The following is a 16,945-nucleotide window of genomic DNA, read 5'->3' as shown; positions in this document are numbered from 1 at the left end:
TGCCAATCCTGAACAGATGGAGGAGTCCGTCGCAGAGACAGAAACACTGGCAGATGACCAAGGCTGCAGGGGAAGGCATATGCATGGTTGGGGGCAAAATGATCCTGAAGTAGGTGGTGTTGATTATGTAACATTGCTGTTTAATGAATCACCCATCCCAAAATGTTGAAGCTCACCGAGAAGGAAAAAAAAAGAGAGAGAGAGAGATGGTTTTATTTTAATTCATGCAGAATTGTTTCATCATTTTAACAGACACATAACATTGTACAATAACCTCATGAGCTCTTTCTTGTGGTTATTTAGCACCCACCCAGTGTTTCTGGCTTCATGCATTTTTACAAAGAAGCCAATATAAACACATAAACAGCTGTGTTGGTTTATGTGCAGAAAGATACAGGACTGCATAGATAATCCAGTACTCATGAGGACTAGTCAATGGGGGGCCACTACAGAAGGCAAGCTTTGCATTCGTACCCTAAAGATGTTTATAAACTGACCTCCATACATATGTTAAGTATGAAGCCCTGTGTGTCCCCCCCAAACTCCCACCAAACCATATCATCAGGTTCTTGGATGTGTGTGTCCCTATGCCATGGTGTGCCTGTGTGGGTCAGAGGACAGTTTGCAGGAGTTGGTTCCCTCCTTCCACCTGGTTACCAAGGATCAAACTCAAACGATCAGGGTTGATTGCAAGTGCCTTGACGTGCTGAGACATCATCTCGCCAGATCCCTGTCTGTGTTGTTTTGTTTGGTTTTGTTTGGTTTGGTTTGGTTTGGTTTGGTATTGTTGTTTTTTGGAGATAGGGTTTCTATGTAGCCCTGGTTGTAGCCCTGGCTATCCTGGAACTCACTTTAGACCAGGCTGACCTCCAACTCTGCTTCCCAGAGTGCTGGGATCAAAGGTATGCGCCATCACTGCCTGGCATATTTCTGTGACATACATGTGCTTGCACAATCACACACACAATAAATATTTAACATGGGGCTGGAGAGATGTCTCAGTGTTGAAGAGCTCTCTCTGAGGACTGGAACACTGATCCCAACGCCGCACCACAAGCCGCATCCCCACAAATGCTCCAAGGGAGCAGACTTCTAGGGGGACTGACTTCTAGGGTTTGCTGGTTTCCAGCCAGGCCAAGACACTGGCCCTGGCCTAGAGACCCTGACTCAGAGGGGATGGGCTCTAAAAGGTGGGAATTGGCCCCTGATGGCTTCTGGTTTCTATCCATGTCCCTGCGGGCATCTGTCTGCCAAGTGCTGGGGTAAAGATGTGCGCCACTGGCCATGTCTTCTGTTGTTCTGTACGTTCTGGAGGCTGAGCTCAGGTCAGCAAAGCAAACACTTTTCCCACAGATCCATCTTCCCAGCCTGTTTTACAATTAATATTTTTCCTCAATAGGTTAGAAATGGTGTCTCTGCACATACTGCCCTTGCAGAGGCTTGAGTGCCCCAGTACCCACATCAGGAAGCTCATAACAGTCTGTTAACTCCAGATCCAGGGGATATGGCCTCTGTGGGCACTGCACTCTCTCTCTCTCTCTCTCTCTCTCTCTCTCTCTCCCTCTCTCTCTCTCTCTCTCTCTCACATACACACACACACACACACACATACACATACAAATTGAAAAATACAAATAAAATACTTTTTACAAATGGTATCTCTGCAGATTCAATCAAATTTTATTTAATATCCAGGGAGGTTAAAAATCCCCCCTTTATGATAAGTATTATATATATGTAAGTATATATAAACTTTGTCCTTCTCATCTCCATCCTCCTCCTCTTCCTTCTCCTCCCCCTCCTCCTTCTGCTCCTCCTCCTGAATACAAGCAGCACCAGACCAACTCTATATAGAGAATATCTTATATAACCCAGGCTGGCCTTGAATGCCCACCCCTGCTGTCTCTATTTCTGTTACAGGCATGAGCCACCATGCCTAGCAATAGAGTTCCGTTTTGCCTTCCAAATGTTTGGGCTTTTTGTTTGTTTGATTCAAATCATGATCTCACTCTGGAGCTCACACTGGTCTCCACCCTCTGATCCTTCTGCCCTGGGAGTGATGAGCTTATAGGCTTATAGGTGTATGCTGCTATACTCTGACTGGTGGGAATTTTTTATTAATGCATGACTTTTTACTTTAATACATCAGATTACCAAGTATTAACACTGTGACTTCTGTAATGTGTTTAACGACTTCTCGTGCACTATCACGAATTTCCTTAATCTTGTAACTATGTTAGCTTTTTTATTCACTTGAATTCTATTTTAATCGGTTTTTTTTATTCAGCAGGATTTATTTATATATTCATATGTATGTATGCAACAATAACAACTTAATAATAAAGGCTATAAAACAAAGTAAAAAACATTGGCTATTAAATAAAAGTATATAGATAACCTTTACTTTGCATTGTTAGAAACATGTCCCCATTTAACAATATTATACATATTTTGTTCTATGTCACTGGGAATGTGACTTTAATGGAAGAATGGGCTGCATTACCTTACTACAGTGATCAGTGAAATTTGCTGTATCTTATAATCACTCAGGTGCTGTAAAAGTCCTCTAAAACCATTCTTCACTTTAACCAATTTAACTATTTGCCAATTGTGCTAGTTATCGCTGTTTTAAAACTTCTTGTCTTCAAATTATATGTTGAATTCCTATACTGTTTTTATTAGTCTTTTGTTGTTTTTTGCTGTTTTTCAGTGCAAGAAATGGAACCCAGGACCTTGCATATGCTAAGCCATTGGTCCTACCTCTGAGCCACACCCCAGCCCCTCACTGGGGGATTCTAGGCAGGGGCTCTACCACTGAGCCACACCCCAGCCCCCTATTGAGGAATTCTACACAGACTTCATTCCCAGCATCTTTTCTTCTATTCCTGCTTTGAATTGGATCTCTATAGTTGTATAACATATGACTACAGATTTAGTGGTGTGAAGCAGCACCTATTTCATGGTATTTGAAGGCTAATGTCCAGGCAGAGCTTGGCATGGCCTTCTGAAGGCCCCATTACTGCCAGTGCAGGGTCCTTTCCTAGGTAGGACCAGGACAGATATTTTCCCATACTTTTTGGTAGTATCACTTCCTGGCAGTTAGATCTGGCCCCCACCCCCTTTTTTGCTATCCTTAGAGACTGTACCAGTCTCTTGCCATATGACTCTTTGCACATGAGCTCACAGCAGGTCTGCTGGCATTTTAAAACCATTCAGGGAGACAGTCTCCCAGCCAGACTGATATCAGTATCCATGTAAGCTAGACATGGACCACACACAGGATTGTCGACATAGAATTTTTGTAACCTACTTTTAATAAATGTTCAACCTCTCCTCTAGCTCACCACCCACAGAGGGAGTGGAAAAGAAAAGTTGTTAGAATATGGGGGAAGTAGACCTGTTTAGCAATAGTTCTTTACGGGGGTGGGGGGGGGGCGACTTAATTTTCTTTGTTAGCAGTTCAGTCCTGTAGCAAACACCAAATACAGATTAGCAGCTGTAGACCAGTCCTCTTGGTAGACCGACAGCAAGCACGGACCAGCAGCTGTAGTTCAATTCTGAAGAAATTGCAAGGCTCACTGAAATGGTGAGAAGTTTCAGGAACCTCACGAGCAGTTCTTTGGCCAGTTTCTCTCAATGGCTGGGTCACCTACCACAAGCAGAGCTCAACAACGCTATATAAGGCAAACCGAGACACACGTGTTGTTAGCGAAGACTAGCCAGGCAGAGCAAACCAAAACAATGCTCCAGCTCCCACTGTCTGTGAGGTCATATTTATACTCCTTTATCACGTGTCCTTTCACATGTTGGCTTTTGCAAGACATCCTGTCACCTGTGTGCCCCAGCAAAACATGATTTGACATACCGACTTTCCAAAGAAGCTAGAAATTTCCAGTTCACAGGCTGGATATCTTACCACCACGTTGGTGGAGTAAAACCAAGTCCTGTGCAGCCCTGGGAAAGAACTCCAAAGCATGCATGAACCCTTTGGGGGGTGGGGTTGAGTCTCGGGGCTAGGACCAATGGGGACTTGGATGGCTTTCTGTTTTGTTCTGTTTTTCAAGAGAAGTGCTGGGCTTACCATTGGGCTGTCGTGAAGCCTGCCCCTTCAAGACTGGATCAATGTCCAGGAGTCTCCAGTGGGATCCACTTCCCAGATGACTGCAACGAACAGTGTGAAGTTCAAATATTAGAAAGCGCTGCTCAAGCAAAGCCTTATTTGCTCCGCTGCAGGGGCATTTCTCACCAGTTCACATGTCTGCAGAAGGTCCACACCCAGCCAGGCCTGGAACTGAAAACACGACTCAGTGGTAGAGCACTTGCTTAGAATCCACTAGTGAGGGGCTGGGGGCGTGGCTCAGTGGTAGAGCACCTGCCTAGAATCCCCCAGTGAGGGGCTGGGGGCGTGGCTCAGTGGTAGAGCACCTGCCTAGAATCCCCCAGGGAGGGGCTGGGGGCGTGACTCAGTGGTAGAGCACCTGCCTAGAATCCCCCAGGGAGGGGCTGGGGGCGTGACTCAGTGGTAGAGCACCTGCCTAGAATCCCCCAGTGAGGGGCTGGGGCGTGGCTCAGTGGTAGAGCACCTGCCTAGAATCCCCCAGTGAGGGGCTGGGGCGTGGCTCAGTGGTAGAGCCCCTGCTTAGAATCCACTAGTGAGGGGCTGGGGTGTGGCTCAGTGGTAGAGCCCCTGCCCAGAATCCCCCAGTGAGGGGCTGGGGTGTGGCTCAGTGATAGGAAACCTGTGTATTCCCTCCACCCCCATCTGCTTGTTTTCCTGCCTCAATGGGGACTCCTTCCCAGTGGCGTCATTTGCATACCCAGCATTCCAGGTCTCTGGAGAAGAATCAGGTGACTCTCAAGGAGTGGACCGAGTTGTCAGTTCCAACTGACACAAGCCACTTGACTGCCATAGACTCAGGTTCTGAGAAACCTGTGGTTTACTAACAGAATGCATGGAACACCCCTAGCCTAGCCAGCACCCCCACTCCCAGCAACACAGCCTGATTACCGCTTGCTCAGTATCAGGCTTTCCATCAAACACAGATCATGCTGAAAGTGCTGCTGCTGCTGCTGTCCACTATCAAGAAAGAGCATCAGGACCAGGCACAGTGATGCACACCCACAATCCCACTACTCAGGAGGCTGAGACAGGAGGTTCTTGAGTTTGTAGTTGGTCTGGGCTACACAGCAAAACCCTGTCTCAGGATATCAAAAATGGGGCTGGTGAGATGGCTCAGTGGGTAAACCAGTTTACTACATAGGCCTGAGTTTGATCCTTGGGACCCTGGTAGGAGACAACCAAATTCTCAGAATTGATCTCTGACCTCCACATGACCTCATGGCACATGCATGTCTACATTCACATACCATACCATACACACAAACACACACACACACACACACACACACACACACACACACACACACACGGCGGGGGGGGGGAGCACAAATGCATGCATGTGTGCACATAACACAAATATGGGGGGGAGGTGGAAAGTGATAGAGGAAGACACACAGGGTCCAACTCTGGCATCCTCATGCTTGTACACACATATGTTCAGGAATATATACATAAACTATCAAAATAAACAAAATGATACTCTATCTCATGTTAGCCCAGAAGAGGTAAATATTTTTAAAGTACCATTCACACATGGTTCCTGTTTCTTTCCCACCATCACAAAGCCAAAAATATGATTGAGACTGAGACTTTGTATGTGGGAGAAGCTGAGCTTTGTGCTCTGCACCTCCCCTCGGTTTGCATCCCCTCAGCACACGTTCTCTGCCTTGACATGAGCATTTCCCAGCATCCCCTGGTGAGTGTCAGTCATCTCTTCCTGCTCCTTTGGGAGGAGTTCTGTACACTGGACGATTGGGCCAGAGACGGGGTCCACACCCACACTGTCATCTCCAGGGCCCCAGTCACAGAGTCATGGCTATGCCACGTCTGTAAAGACCATGGTTTAATGAGCCATCTTCCTTTCTGAACTCCACAGAACAGCCCCTCACCATGCACCATGAGTAAATAAGATCAGCAACTCTACCTCAGTGACTTTTTTCTTTTGCCTTTTATTTATTTTACTTACATTCTGGAGACAGGGCCTCTCTAGGTAGCCTAGGCTCACGTTTCTATTTTCCAGTTTCCAGGTGCCGGGGACCAACATTCATTTTGTGGCATGGGGTGGGGCATGTTGGGGTGTGTGTGTCTCACTATGTAGCTGTGGATGGCCTAGAATTCACTGCATAGACCAGGCCTCCAACTCACAGAAATGCCCCTGCCTCTACCTTCCCAGTTCTTAGTTAAAAGCTATCTTCTTTTTTGAGATAGGATTTTCTCACTGGCCTTGCCCAAATTCCCCAAGTAGGCTAGAGTGGCTGGCCAGGGAATCCCAGGTTCTATCCCCAGCACTACAGGAAGGGAACCTCAAGAAGCCAAGGTCCCTGGACTAGGTTACTAGAGTAGCCCAGACATAACCAAGAATGGCAGGAGCTGCCTTCACAGGGGGCCACAGCAGCAGGCATTGCTGTAAGGCCCAGGGACCTGGTTCTTGGTTGGTTCCATAATTCCTGATGGCTAGCCCCTGACCAAGGGTTCTTGTTGTGACAGGACAGTTCTATCCAAGGGGACTTGCCTTTCAGGCAGTGTACTTCAGTAGACGTCTGCTTGTGTGTGTGCGCCTTGTGATCTGAGGACTGTTCTTGAGGGTCACCCCACCTCTCCGAAGGAACAACATGAAGGGTAGTCTTTATAGGGAACTTCAAAAAACAGAGAGCCCCTTAGAGGTGGGGATGGGGTCCCCAGGGGAGAAAACCCAGTCCTTATTTATGCATGTGGTACATGCCTACAAGCCTAGCATTTCAGAGGTAGAAGAATAAAGATCAGGAGTTTAAGGCCCATCCTTAGTGATTTTGAGATTAGCCTTGGGTTAGTAGCAAAACAAAAAACAAAAAACAAAAACAAAAACAAAAAAGGAAGAGGAGGAGAGTGGAGAGCAGCCCTGGAGGATTCAACCCCATAGCCCAAGTTCCAGGATAGAAATTGGCTCCTTTTTGCTGACTTTGCTCAGTGCTTTCTGCATCCCCGCAGGAGCCAGGAGGAGTTGGGGCTAGAGAGGGAAGTGGGTGATGGAGAAGGCAGGTGACCCCATCTGAGTGCTGGCAGGTAGCAGCACATGAGTTACTTAGGAAAGGCAAGTTTTCGTTTTGGTAAGATGGGACTTGAATTCTTGAAAAAAAAAAAAAAAAGACCCTTTCCCACTAGGTATGTCTGTCACTCAGGTGGACAGATCTGGGGAGGCAGGCTGGAGGGCAAGGCCAGGGAAGTGTGAGCTACATCTTCATCATCATCATCTTCTTCTTCTTCTTCTTCTTCTTCTTTTTCTTCTTCTTCTTCTTCTTCTTCTTCTTCTTCTTCTTCTTCTTCTTCTTCTTCTTCTTCTTCTTCTTTTTTGGTTTTTTGAAACAGGGTTTCTCTGTATAGCCCTGGCTGTCCTGGAACTCACTCTGTAGACCAGGCTGACCTTGAACTCAGAAATATGCCTGCCTCTGCCTCCCAAGTGCTGGGATTAAAGGCATGCACCACCATGCCCGGCTGAGCAGTGTCTTTTTTTTATTTTATTTTATTATTTTTGTTTATTTTATCATATACTTGTTTTGTTTTATTATTAATTTCATTCTAGATTTGATTTTATTCGAGACAGAACCTCATGTAGCCTAGGCTGGCCTCAAACTTGCTATTGTAGGCAAACATACAATACAGACAATGCGCTGCTCCTGTTGCTACACCCCACGTGCTGGGATCACTGGTGTGTGCTGCCATGTTGGTGCATTGCTGGTGATGGGACCCTGAGCTCCTGCATGCTAGGCAAGCACGATATCAACTGAGCCCTGTTCCAAAGCAGCAAGTCCTTTTACAGCAGTTTTCCTTCACATTGGCAGGAAGAGGTGTGGGCCACCGCCAGCCCTGCCTGCTGAGAGCACAGGCCAGGTTGGTGGCCATGTGGAGACATGTGTGTCAGGAGGAGGAGGGCTGGTGAATGTGGCAAGAGGTATCAGGCAGCTGGGCAATGGGGTACCCCTGAACGATAGGGAATGTGGGCAGGTGAGTGGAGGAACAAATTCAGGGAGCTGGTCAGTGTAGATAGACGAGTGGGGAGCTGGTGAATGGAAGAACAGATTGGGGAACAGGGTGTGAGCACAGGTGAGTCAGGACAGGTGAGTGGGGGGAATACGTGGTGGACTGGAGAATATAGACAGGCCAGAAGATTGGAGATGTCTTCTCCAGCACCTTTGAGTCTCATCCTTCCTCCTGCAGCTCAGATCACTGGGAGAAGATGGACTCTGTTTCCACAGGAGCAGATGGCGCAGGACAGGATGCGTGCGTGGTGGCTAATTTTTGCTACAGGCCTCGGCTTTAGAGTGGGCAGGCACTGAATGAGACTCAGAATGACAGCTCAGACAGAGCACGGTGCCACTGTGCCCTGAGCAGAGAGAGCATCTAGGCCCGGAAGGAGCGGCGCCAGCCAGGTCGGGCTAGCTTAGGAAGAGAGGAATGGGGTGGTAGGAGGTCCGGGTGGCAGGACCTGTGTGTGTGCGGGGACGCGGGGCCTGCGCGACAGAGCTCTGGTGTGTCCCTGGCATTCAGAGACAGCTGTGGGGCGGTCCCTGGGGAGGACAGCGGTCGGTGGGCGACCCGCGCGGGCGCGGTGCGCGGGGCCTGGCGGCCGGCGGCGACGCGCAGCGGGGGCGGGCGGAGGGCGGCGCCGCTGCAGTGCGGGGACCCGCTCGCCGTCCCCGCGTCCCCGCGTCCTCGCGCAGCCTCCTCCGGCCTCGGGCACCGCGCATCTACAGGTACGCAGGCTGGGGTGGGGTCTGTGTAGGGACCCGGCCCTATCTGGAGCTGGGTGTCAGCGGGAACTGGGGTGGGGTGGGGGACTCACGGGGACACGAGGGATTTGGGGAGGGGCGCAATCAGCCCCGCGGGGCTACGCGGGTGGAGGCGGGGGTGGGGTGGGGGGAGAACTGTTGGCGTCCAAGGTGGTACCAGGCCTTTGTAAAAGCTCTCAGGACAGGGTTGGGTTGGTCCCCTGTACCCACCAGGGTCTGGAGGCGCCTTGCACTCACCACCATCTGGGGGCGTCCCCAACTCTCCTCTGGTGGGCCCAGGGTTTGGGGACCGAGTCACGGTATGTGTGTGTGTGTGTGTGATTCCCCATCCTTCTGAGGCTAGGTGTACCTCCTCGTCCTCATCCGCCATGGGGTCCCCTCAACCCCAAGGCCTCTAGGCTGGATGATTCCAATCAGTGTGGGGCGGGGCGATGACCTGGACGTTGTGACTCAACACTGCGCAGGACACTCACTAGAGCCTTCTAGAGCCTTCGGGCCTCTGTTACTGTCTTCCAAGCCCCCCACCCCCACCCCTCAGCTCACTTCCATTGTTTTCTTTACCCTCTTTGCCTTTCTCATGAAACAAGCCACCCCAATCCTTTGACAGCACCCCCCTCGCGCCCCACCCACCCGCGCTGGGGCCTTAGATCGTGACAACATCAACCTTAAAAGGGGGGAGAGTGTGGATGAAAAAAAAAATGAAGCATCATGGTTTGCATAGTGGGGGCGCCAAACACCCAACTTATTCCACCTGAAATTTCTCAGAAATGGAGAGAGAACCGTATGCAAATCATACTTGATCTCTTTCATCCCTGAAGGAACCTGTTCCGAAGTAAGGAAGGCGTTTGAGCCTTTGAGTGATGAACTAACTCATCAGAGAAAACCCTTTGACAAACGTGACTTCTGGCGTTATACACACTGGAGTTAATCATTAACAATAAACCTTACATGCTGGGAGGCCCTCTTCCACTGATGTACAGCCCTATGTTATTTTTTTAATTAAATGTTTTGTGTGCATGCGTCTCTCTCTCTCTCTCTCTCTCTCTCTCTCTCTCTCTCTCTCTCTGTGTGTGTGTGTGTGTGTGTGTGTGTGTGTGTGTGTGTGTAGAAGGCCAGTGGTTGGTCTTGGGTGCATTCCTTGACCACTTTCCACCTTATACAGTGAGGCACAGTTTCTCCCTGAACTCATAGCTCACCGATTCAGATAGTCTAGCTAGCTAGCTTGCCCCAAGGACCCTGGCTTCACTTCCCTCACCCTGGGACTGTAGGCCACCATGCCCACCTGGCATTTCTGTGGGTGCTGTGGATCTGACCTTCTGTCCTCATGCTCGGGCCTTAGATGTTTTATCTACTGAACCATCCTGTCAGTATCTCCCCTGCCCTCCCTCTTTTTAAAGGCAAAGTTTACATAGACCAGGCCAGCCTCCAACTTGTTATGTAGCAAAGGCTGGCTTTAAACTCCTTATCTTTATGTCTTTCCGTGCTGAGGAGTGCTGGGGTTATAGTTATGCATCACTGCAGAGTTCATTGGTGTTGGGCATGAAATCTGCATACTAGGCTAGTATTTTACCAACTAAGTCATATTCTCTAAACCCATTCCAGGCTTTTACTTTTTACTTTGAGACAGGTTCTCACTAAGTTGTATAGGCTGGTCCTGTTCAGGCAGACCTTGAACTCACAGTCCTCCTGTGTTCATCTTCTGAGTAGCTGGCATGACAGGCCTGTACCACCAGGCCCAGCCCACGTGTACTTTATATAGTTTATGGTAGAACAGTTTGGCTTCCCCAACACCTCCTAAAGCTGATTGTGTCATCTGTAACAGGAGCATAGAAGACATTCTGACCATGGCCTCCCCATCATGCTTCCACTCGGAGGATGAGGACTCTCTGAAAGGATGCGAGATGTACGTGCAGAAACATGGCATCCAGCAGGTGCTCAAAGAATGCATTGTGCACCTCTGTGTCGCCAAGCCGGACCGGCCACTGCGATTCCTCCGGGAGCACTTTGAGAAGTTGGAGAAGGTCAGTGCCCCTAGTATCCTTTGTAGGTGGCCTGGGCAAAGCTGCTTCAAGTCCCTCCTTGGAATTCCAAGATAGTGATGCTCCTATATCCCAGATCTGTCAGGATCATGGGAAGCAAGGCTGGGGCTGAAGCTCCATGGTAGAGCCCCTTCCTAGATTCCCCAGGCAAGGGGCTAGAGGGTGTGGCTCAGTGGTAGAGCCCCTGCCTAGAATCCCCCAGTGAGGGGCTGGGGGCCTGGCTCAGTGGTAGAGCCCCTGCCTAGAATCCCCCAGGGAGGGGCTGGGGGCGTGGCTCAGTGGTAGAGCCCCTGCCTAGAATCCCCCAGGGAGGGGCTGGGGGCGTGGCTCAGTGGAAGAGCCCCTGCCTAGAATCCCCCAGTGAGGGGCTGGGGGTGTGGCTCAGTGGTAGAGCCCCTGCCTAGAATCCCCCAGTGAGGGGCTGAGGGCGTGGCTCAGTGGTAGAGCCCTTGCCTCCAATCCCCTAGTGAGAGAGGCTGGACCCCCACCACCACCTCCCATGAATAAGGCCCTGGGCTACATTCCCAGTAATTCGATTGACTTGACACTGACTTTTCTTTATTTGGCCTTGGCTTCATCTCTGGGTCCCACACTCTCGCTTTCTATTTCTTTGAGGTTTACAGTCTTCAGAACTCTCACAGACTGGTTCAGGGATTATTTATCTGAACCTGGTTAGTGGCCACAGGACTCGCTGGCAGTTTTCATATGGACCAGATGGGGATGAAGTCTGGTTATGTGTGTATGTCTTAAGAAGATCTCACGTTGTAGTCCAGCTTCGTCTGATACCTGCCACTATCCTCCTGCTTCATTTTCTTCAGTGCTGGACCACTTTGTCTGGCTGAGGTCTAGTGATAGAAACCATCCTAAAGTCTAGTGGCCAGCCATCAGAGCCAGATTGTCAAGCCCCCAGATCCCAGTGAGAGGAGTGAAGAGCTGGCTCAGCAGTTAAGAGCATGCACTGGTTGCTTTTCCACAGCACCCGGATTTGATTCCCAACACCCACCTGGTGGATTATAATCATATGTAACTCCATTCTCACGGGATCCGGGGCCTTCTTTTGGTTTCCACAGGCACACATATATTCCCTGTGCACACACATTCACACACACACACACATTCACACAGACACACACGTACATAAAAACAAATTAAAGGCAAGCATCTGATCATGCAAGTGATGGAGGTGTGTGTAGTCCAGGTCCATGTTGATCTGCATGCTGGACTTGCAGTGTGGATGGAGGAATTTGCCCCAGACATATTTGATGGGAAGAAGCACTTTCACATGTGCTCTCTCTCTCTCACACCCTCTCTTTCTTTGTGGTACTGTCATGCTACGCAACTCAGGCTCCCCTCAAACTTACAATCCTTCTGCATCAGCGTTCAGAGTGTAAGGATTATCAGTACACTCCACCTTACCGCTCTAGCCCCACTGTTCTGAGGACACAGGTGCCCCTGACTGGCTCCTCGGTGAATGACGTCGCTCACAGTTCCCCAGCCCCTCTCCTGGGCTCCTCCTCTGCTTGGGATGGGTGGCTAGCAGGATTCCTATCAAGAGCACATGGCTTCCTCCTAGGTACCAGCTTCATCCTTACCATAGGTCCCCACCCAGAGTATTGCTGAGTGTCACCTGAGGTCATTCCCTTGTCCCAGTTGGAGACCAGATGGGGAGTCTCATCAGGCTGTGACTTGCCTTTGAGCATTTGTGAACCATCTGCTGCTAGGCACTTTTCATGGTGGCCTCCTGTAATCATAGCTCCAACTCAAAGCAACTGCTACTACTACTATTTATTACTATGTTTTTAATTTTTAAGAATTATTCTATTTTATGTTCATAATATAAATTTATTTAACATAAATATTTTGTTGATATCTATTTATTCTACTTATGAGTATTTTGCTTGCATGCATGCCTGTGTACCATGTTAGAAGAGGGCATTGGATCCCCTGGATGAACTGGAGTTATGGACAGTGGTGAGATGTGGGTGCTGGGAATCAAGCACAGGTCCTAAGCAAGAATAAGTGCTCTCAACTGCTGAACCATCTCTAGTTCATACTGTGTATTCTTGGAAACAAGGTTTTGCTATGTAGCCTAGGCTGGTCTCAGGCTTATGATCTTCCTGCCTTAGCCCCTGAGTGCTGGGAATACAGACATCACTGCCATGCCTGACTCAAAAGACCGAGCCTCGTTTTTCTCTTTAAGACACTCTTTCCATCTCAAGTGGAGGGGTGGTACTCAGTGGAAGGGTCCAGTGCTTAACTGGCATACAGCTGTGAAAATCCTTGGCTTTACCTCCAACTCTGGGAAAAAAAAACATAGTAAATAGCACTTATCGAAATATTTTAAAGTTTATTGTTATTGCTATTGTTAAGTATGTATGTGTGTGTGTGTGTGCATTTGTATGCCACATAACCAACGGTGGCTTTGTAGGCCAGAAAAGGGTGTCAAATCCCCAGGAATTGGAGTTTTAGGCATATGTGCTAGGAACAGAGCTAGGGTCCTCTGTAAAGCTGTAACTGCTCTTAACCACTTAGCCAACTTCCAAAAACACTTTTTAAAATCTCTGTCTATCTGTCTGTCTGCCTGCCTGCCTACCTACCTACCTTTCTTCCTTCCTATCTATCTATCTATCTGTCTGTCTGCCTGCCTGCCTACCTACCTACCTTTCTTCCTTCCTATCTATCTATCTATCTGTCTGTCTGCCTGCCTGCCTACCTACCTACCTTTCTTCCTTCCTATCTATCTATCTATCTATCTATCTATCTATCTATCTATCTATCTATCTATCTATCATCTCTCTATCCATCCATCCATCCATCCATATTTTTTTTTTGAGACAGGGTTTCTCTGTGTAGCCCTACTGTCCTGGAACACACTCTGTAGACCAGGCTGGCACAGAGAACCACCTGCCTCTGCCTTCCAAGTGCTGGGATTAAAGGCGTGCACCAGCACTGCCTGGCTTAAAATATATTTTTTTAATTGTCATCTAATTAATTTATATCATATGTTCACGTGTACCTATGCACACAGGTACCGATGACGTGTGCACCCGTGTGTGGGGGTCGGGGGTCAGGGGTCAGTGTTGGGTGTCTTCCCTAATCCCTTTCCACTTTATTGCTTCATGATAGGGTTCCTTATTGAACCTAGAGCTCACCCATTCAGCTAGGCTGGCTGGCTCTTGAGTTCCAGGGAGTCGATTGCTTTTCCTCCTTAGTGCTGGGATTACAAATGTGCCCAAGACCTACACTCAGGCCCTCAAGCTCCAGCTGTAAGCACCTTACTAACTGAGCCATCCTCTCAGCACCCCCAAAATATTGAAAAGGAATTCATAAGCCTGGCTTGGTGGTACATGCCTGTCATCCCTGCACTCAGGAGGCTGAGCAGGAGGATCAAAACCTTAAGGTTAGCCTGGGCTATATAGGGAGACCCTGTCACGAAAATAGAACTCAAAGCAAAACAAAAACAAATCAAAGCATCCATCCCTATAAAAGAAAATCTCGTTTGTTTGTTTGTTTGTTTGTTTTTGAGACTGGGTTTCTCTGAGTAGCCCTGGCTGTCCTGGAACTCCCTCTGTAGACCAGGCTAGCTTCGAACTCAGGGATCTGCCTGCCTCTGATTCCTGAGTTCTGGGCTTAAAGGTGTGTGCCACAATGCCCAGCAGTGCCCAGCTTTTTACATAGGTAGGGATTCAAACTCAGGACCCAGTGCTTGCGAAGCTAACCCTCTTGCCAGCTGAGCCACCCTCCCTCCACACCCCTTCCCTGCTGGGTGTGCTGTTTAAACAATCTTTAGCTGGGTGTGGCCATGCGACAGTGGCAGTTTTATATTTTACATGTTTCTCTACTTGTCATTTGTTCTGCGGGGACATCCTTTCCAATGATTGCTCAGTGCGTAATGGGTCAGCATTCCGTGTGTGTGTGCGTGTGCGTGTGCGTGTGCGTGTGTGTGTGTGTGTGTGTGTGTGTGTGTGTGTGTGTGTGTGAGTGTGTGAGTGTGTGAGTGTGTGAGTATATATGGATGTGTGCCTGTGCAGGGGGGAGGGCAGCTACGTCTAAGATAGAGAGAAACGTGACTGCATGAAGGTTTAGTGCTCAGCCAGCTTTCTCTACTCTTCCTGTCTGGTTTTTGTTTTTGTTTTCGGTGGGGATACAGTTCTCACTATGTAGTTCTAGCTGGCCTGGAACCCCACTATGTAGACCAGGCTGAACTTGCAGATATATTATTTCTCTGCTTCTTGAGTATTGGGATTAACGGTTTATACCACCAAGTCACCTGGCTTCTCTGTTGATCTTAGCCAGTGGTTCTCAACCCGTGGGTTAAGACATCTTGTTGGGGAGGTTGAATGAGTCTTTCACAGTGCTCACCTAAGATCATCAGAAAACACAGATATTTACATTATGATTCATAACAGTAGCAAAATTACAGTTATGAAGTAGCAACAAAAATAATTTGATGGTTGGGGGGGTCACAACAACATGAGGAGGTGTATTAAAGGGTCATGACATTAGAAAGACTGAGAACCACTGCTCTAATCCCAGACTACGGCCCCACCCACAGTGGGCGTGCCCGTCCTCCCTGCCCATCCCCTCCAACCCACCCCTCCAGCCCAAATTAGGGAAATCAAGACAGTTCCCCAGAGACACACCCACAGGTCAACCTGATCTGGACAATCCCTCACTGAGACTTTTGAGACTTTCCAGATGATTCTTTGAGAAATTAAAAACTACCAACACATGTAGGTTCATGGCAGCACTGGGTTGCCAGGTTTGCACACAGAGGACAGTGTTGAATCCCCTGGAGCTGAAGTTACAGGCAGTTGTGAGCCCCTTGATACGGGTGCTGGGAACTAATTTCTGGTCCTCCGGAAGAGCCTCCAGGGAGGCCATCTGAGCATCTCTCCATTCCCCCATTTCATTCTTGATACTGGTGATTAGTGCCTCTCTATTGTTAACAAGCCTATTTAGAGGATTATCAATTCTAATGATTTTTTTTCCTTTTAAAAATTTATTTTATGTGTTTTGTCTGCATGCATATCTGTGTGCCACATGTATGTCTGTGCGCCACGCACATGGCAGGTAGTCTGGGAGGCCAGAAGAGGGCGCTGGATCCTCAGGAACTGGAGTTACAGATGGTTGTGAGCAGCCAGGTAGGGGCTGGGAACTGAACCTGGGCCAACTGCAAGAGCCAGCATTGGTCTTACACCGAGCCATGGCGCCAGCCCCTCGGTATCTTCAAGGAGATAGTTTCATCCACTCTCCAGATCTTATTTTATTTATTTATTTTTACACTTGATGTTGAGTTTGCTCTTATTTTTATGATTTCCTTCTTTGTGCTGTATTGATGGCCATATCCTTTCCAAAGCTTAAGGTGAAGTGCCAAAATAACAGTTTAATTCTTTTTGAAAGGAAACATCGGAGTGCACACATTTCCTGTGAGCACGGTTTTGGGAACGCTGACAGCACTGACACAATTCTGATGCCGGAGGTTTCTTCTCCATGGTCCACTCCGCTCAGGATCTTTCCTGACTCTCCAGAGACTTAAACTTTGTTTTCTTCCTTAAGATTTTTTTTTCTTTGTTTAATTTTTTGCAATATCTGGAGGTTTTCCAGACGACTCCGTGATTCAGGTCTAGCTTCACTGTGGTCCACGAGCACTGAATGACTCCAGACCTTTTCATTTCATTAATGTGTGCTTTCTGGCAGATAACAGTGTGGCTTTGGGGTGGCTCCTCCCTGTGCACCTGAGGAGATCAGGTAGAGCTCTGTGCAGCTTTAACTGAGAGTTCAGGGTCACGGCATTGGCGCTTTGTTTGTTTGTTGTTTGTTTGTTTGTTTTTAAATGAGCTTTTGAGACAGGGTTTCACTATGGAGTCCTGGAACTCACTCAGTAGACCAGTGGTACCATGTATCCACAGAGATCCACCTGCTTCTGCCTTGCTGGTGCTGGGATTAAAGGCGTGCATCTAATACATATAGATTTAAAGTTTTTTTTATTTTAAAATTTATTGTGTGTGAGTGTGCAT

General features: G+C 48.4%; 1 protein-coding gene across 8 annotated transcripts in view; it reads left to right on the top strand.

Moving 5' to 3' along the window:
* The window catches only part of Prkar1b (protein kinase, cAMP dependent regulatory, type I beta), a 133,400-nt gene that overhangs the window by 12,210 nt on the left and 104,245 nt on the right, over nucleotides 1-16,945 (top strand). For 2 of the 8 annotated variants that reach the window (NM_001359097.1, NM_001359098.1), the window contains exon 2: nucleotides 10,709-10,907. The exons of 1 other annotated variant lie outside the window; for it this stretch is intronic. In NM_001359097.1, coding sequence (NP_001346026.1) covers nucleotides 10,731-10,907 — 177 coding nt within the window. In that variant the 5' untranslated portion in view covers nucleotides 10,709-10,730. 5 more of the 8 variants (NM_001359099.1, NM_001359100.1, NM_001253890.1 and 2 more) reach the window with 5 other exon arrangements.

This window comes from Mus musculus, chromosome 5 (genome assembly GCF_000001635.26).
Source record: "Mus musculus strain C57BL/6J chromosome 5, GRCm38.p6 C57BL/6J".
Taxonomy (NCBI): domain Eukaryota; kingdom Metazoa; phylum Chordata; class Mammalia; order Rodentia; family Muridae; genus Mus; species Mus musculus.
This window is presented reverse-complemented; position numbering and strand designations above follow the sequence as displayed.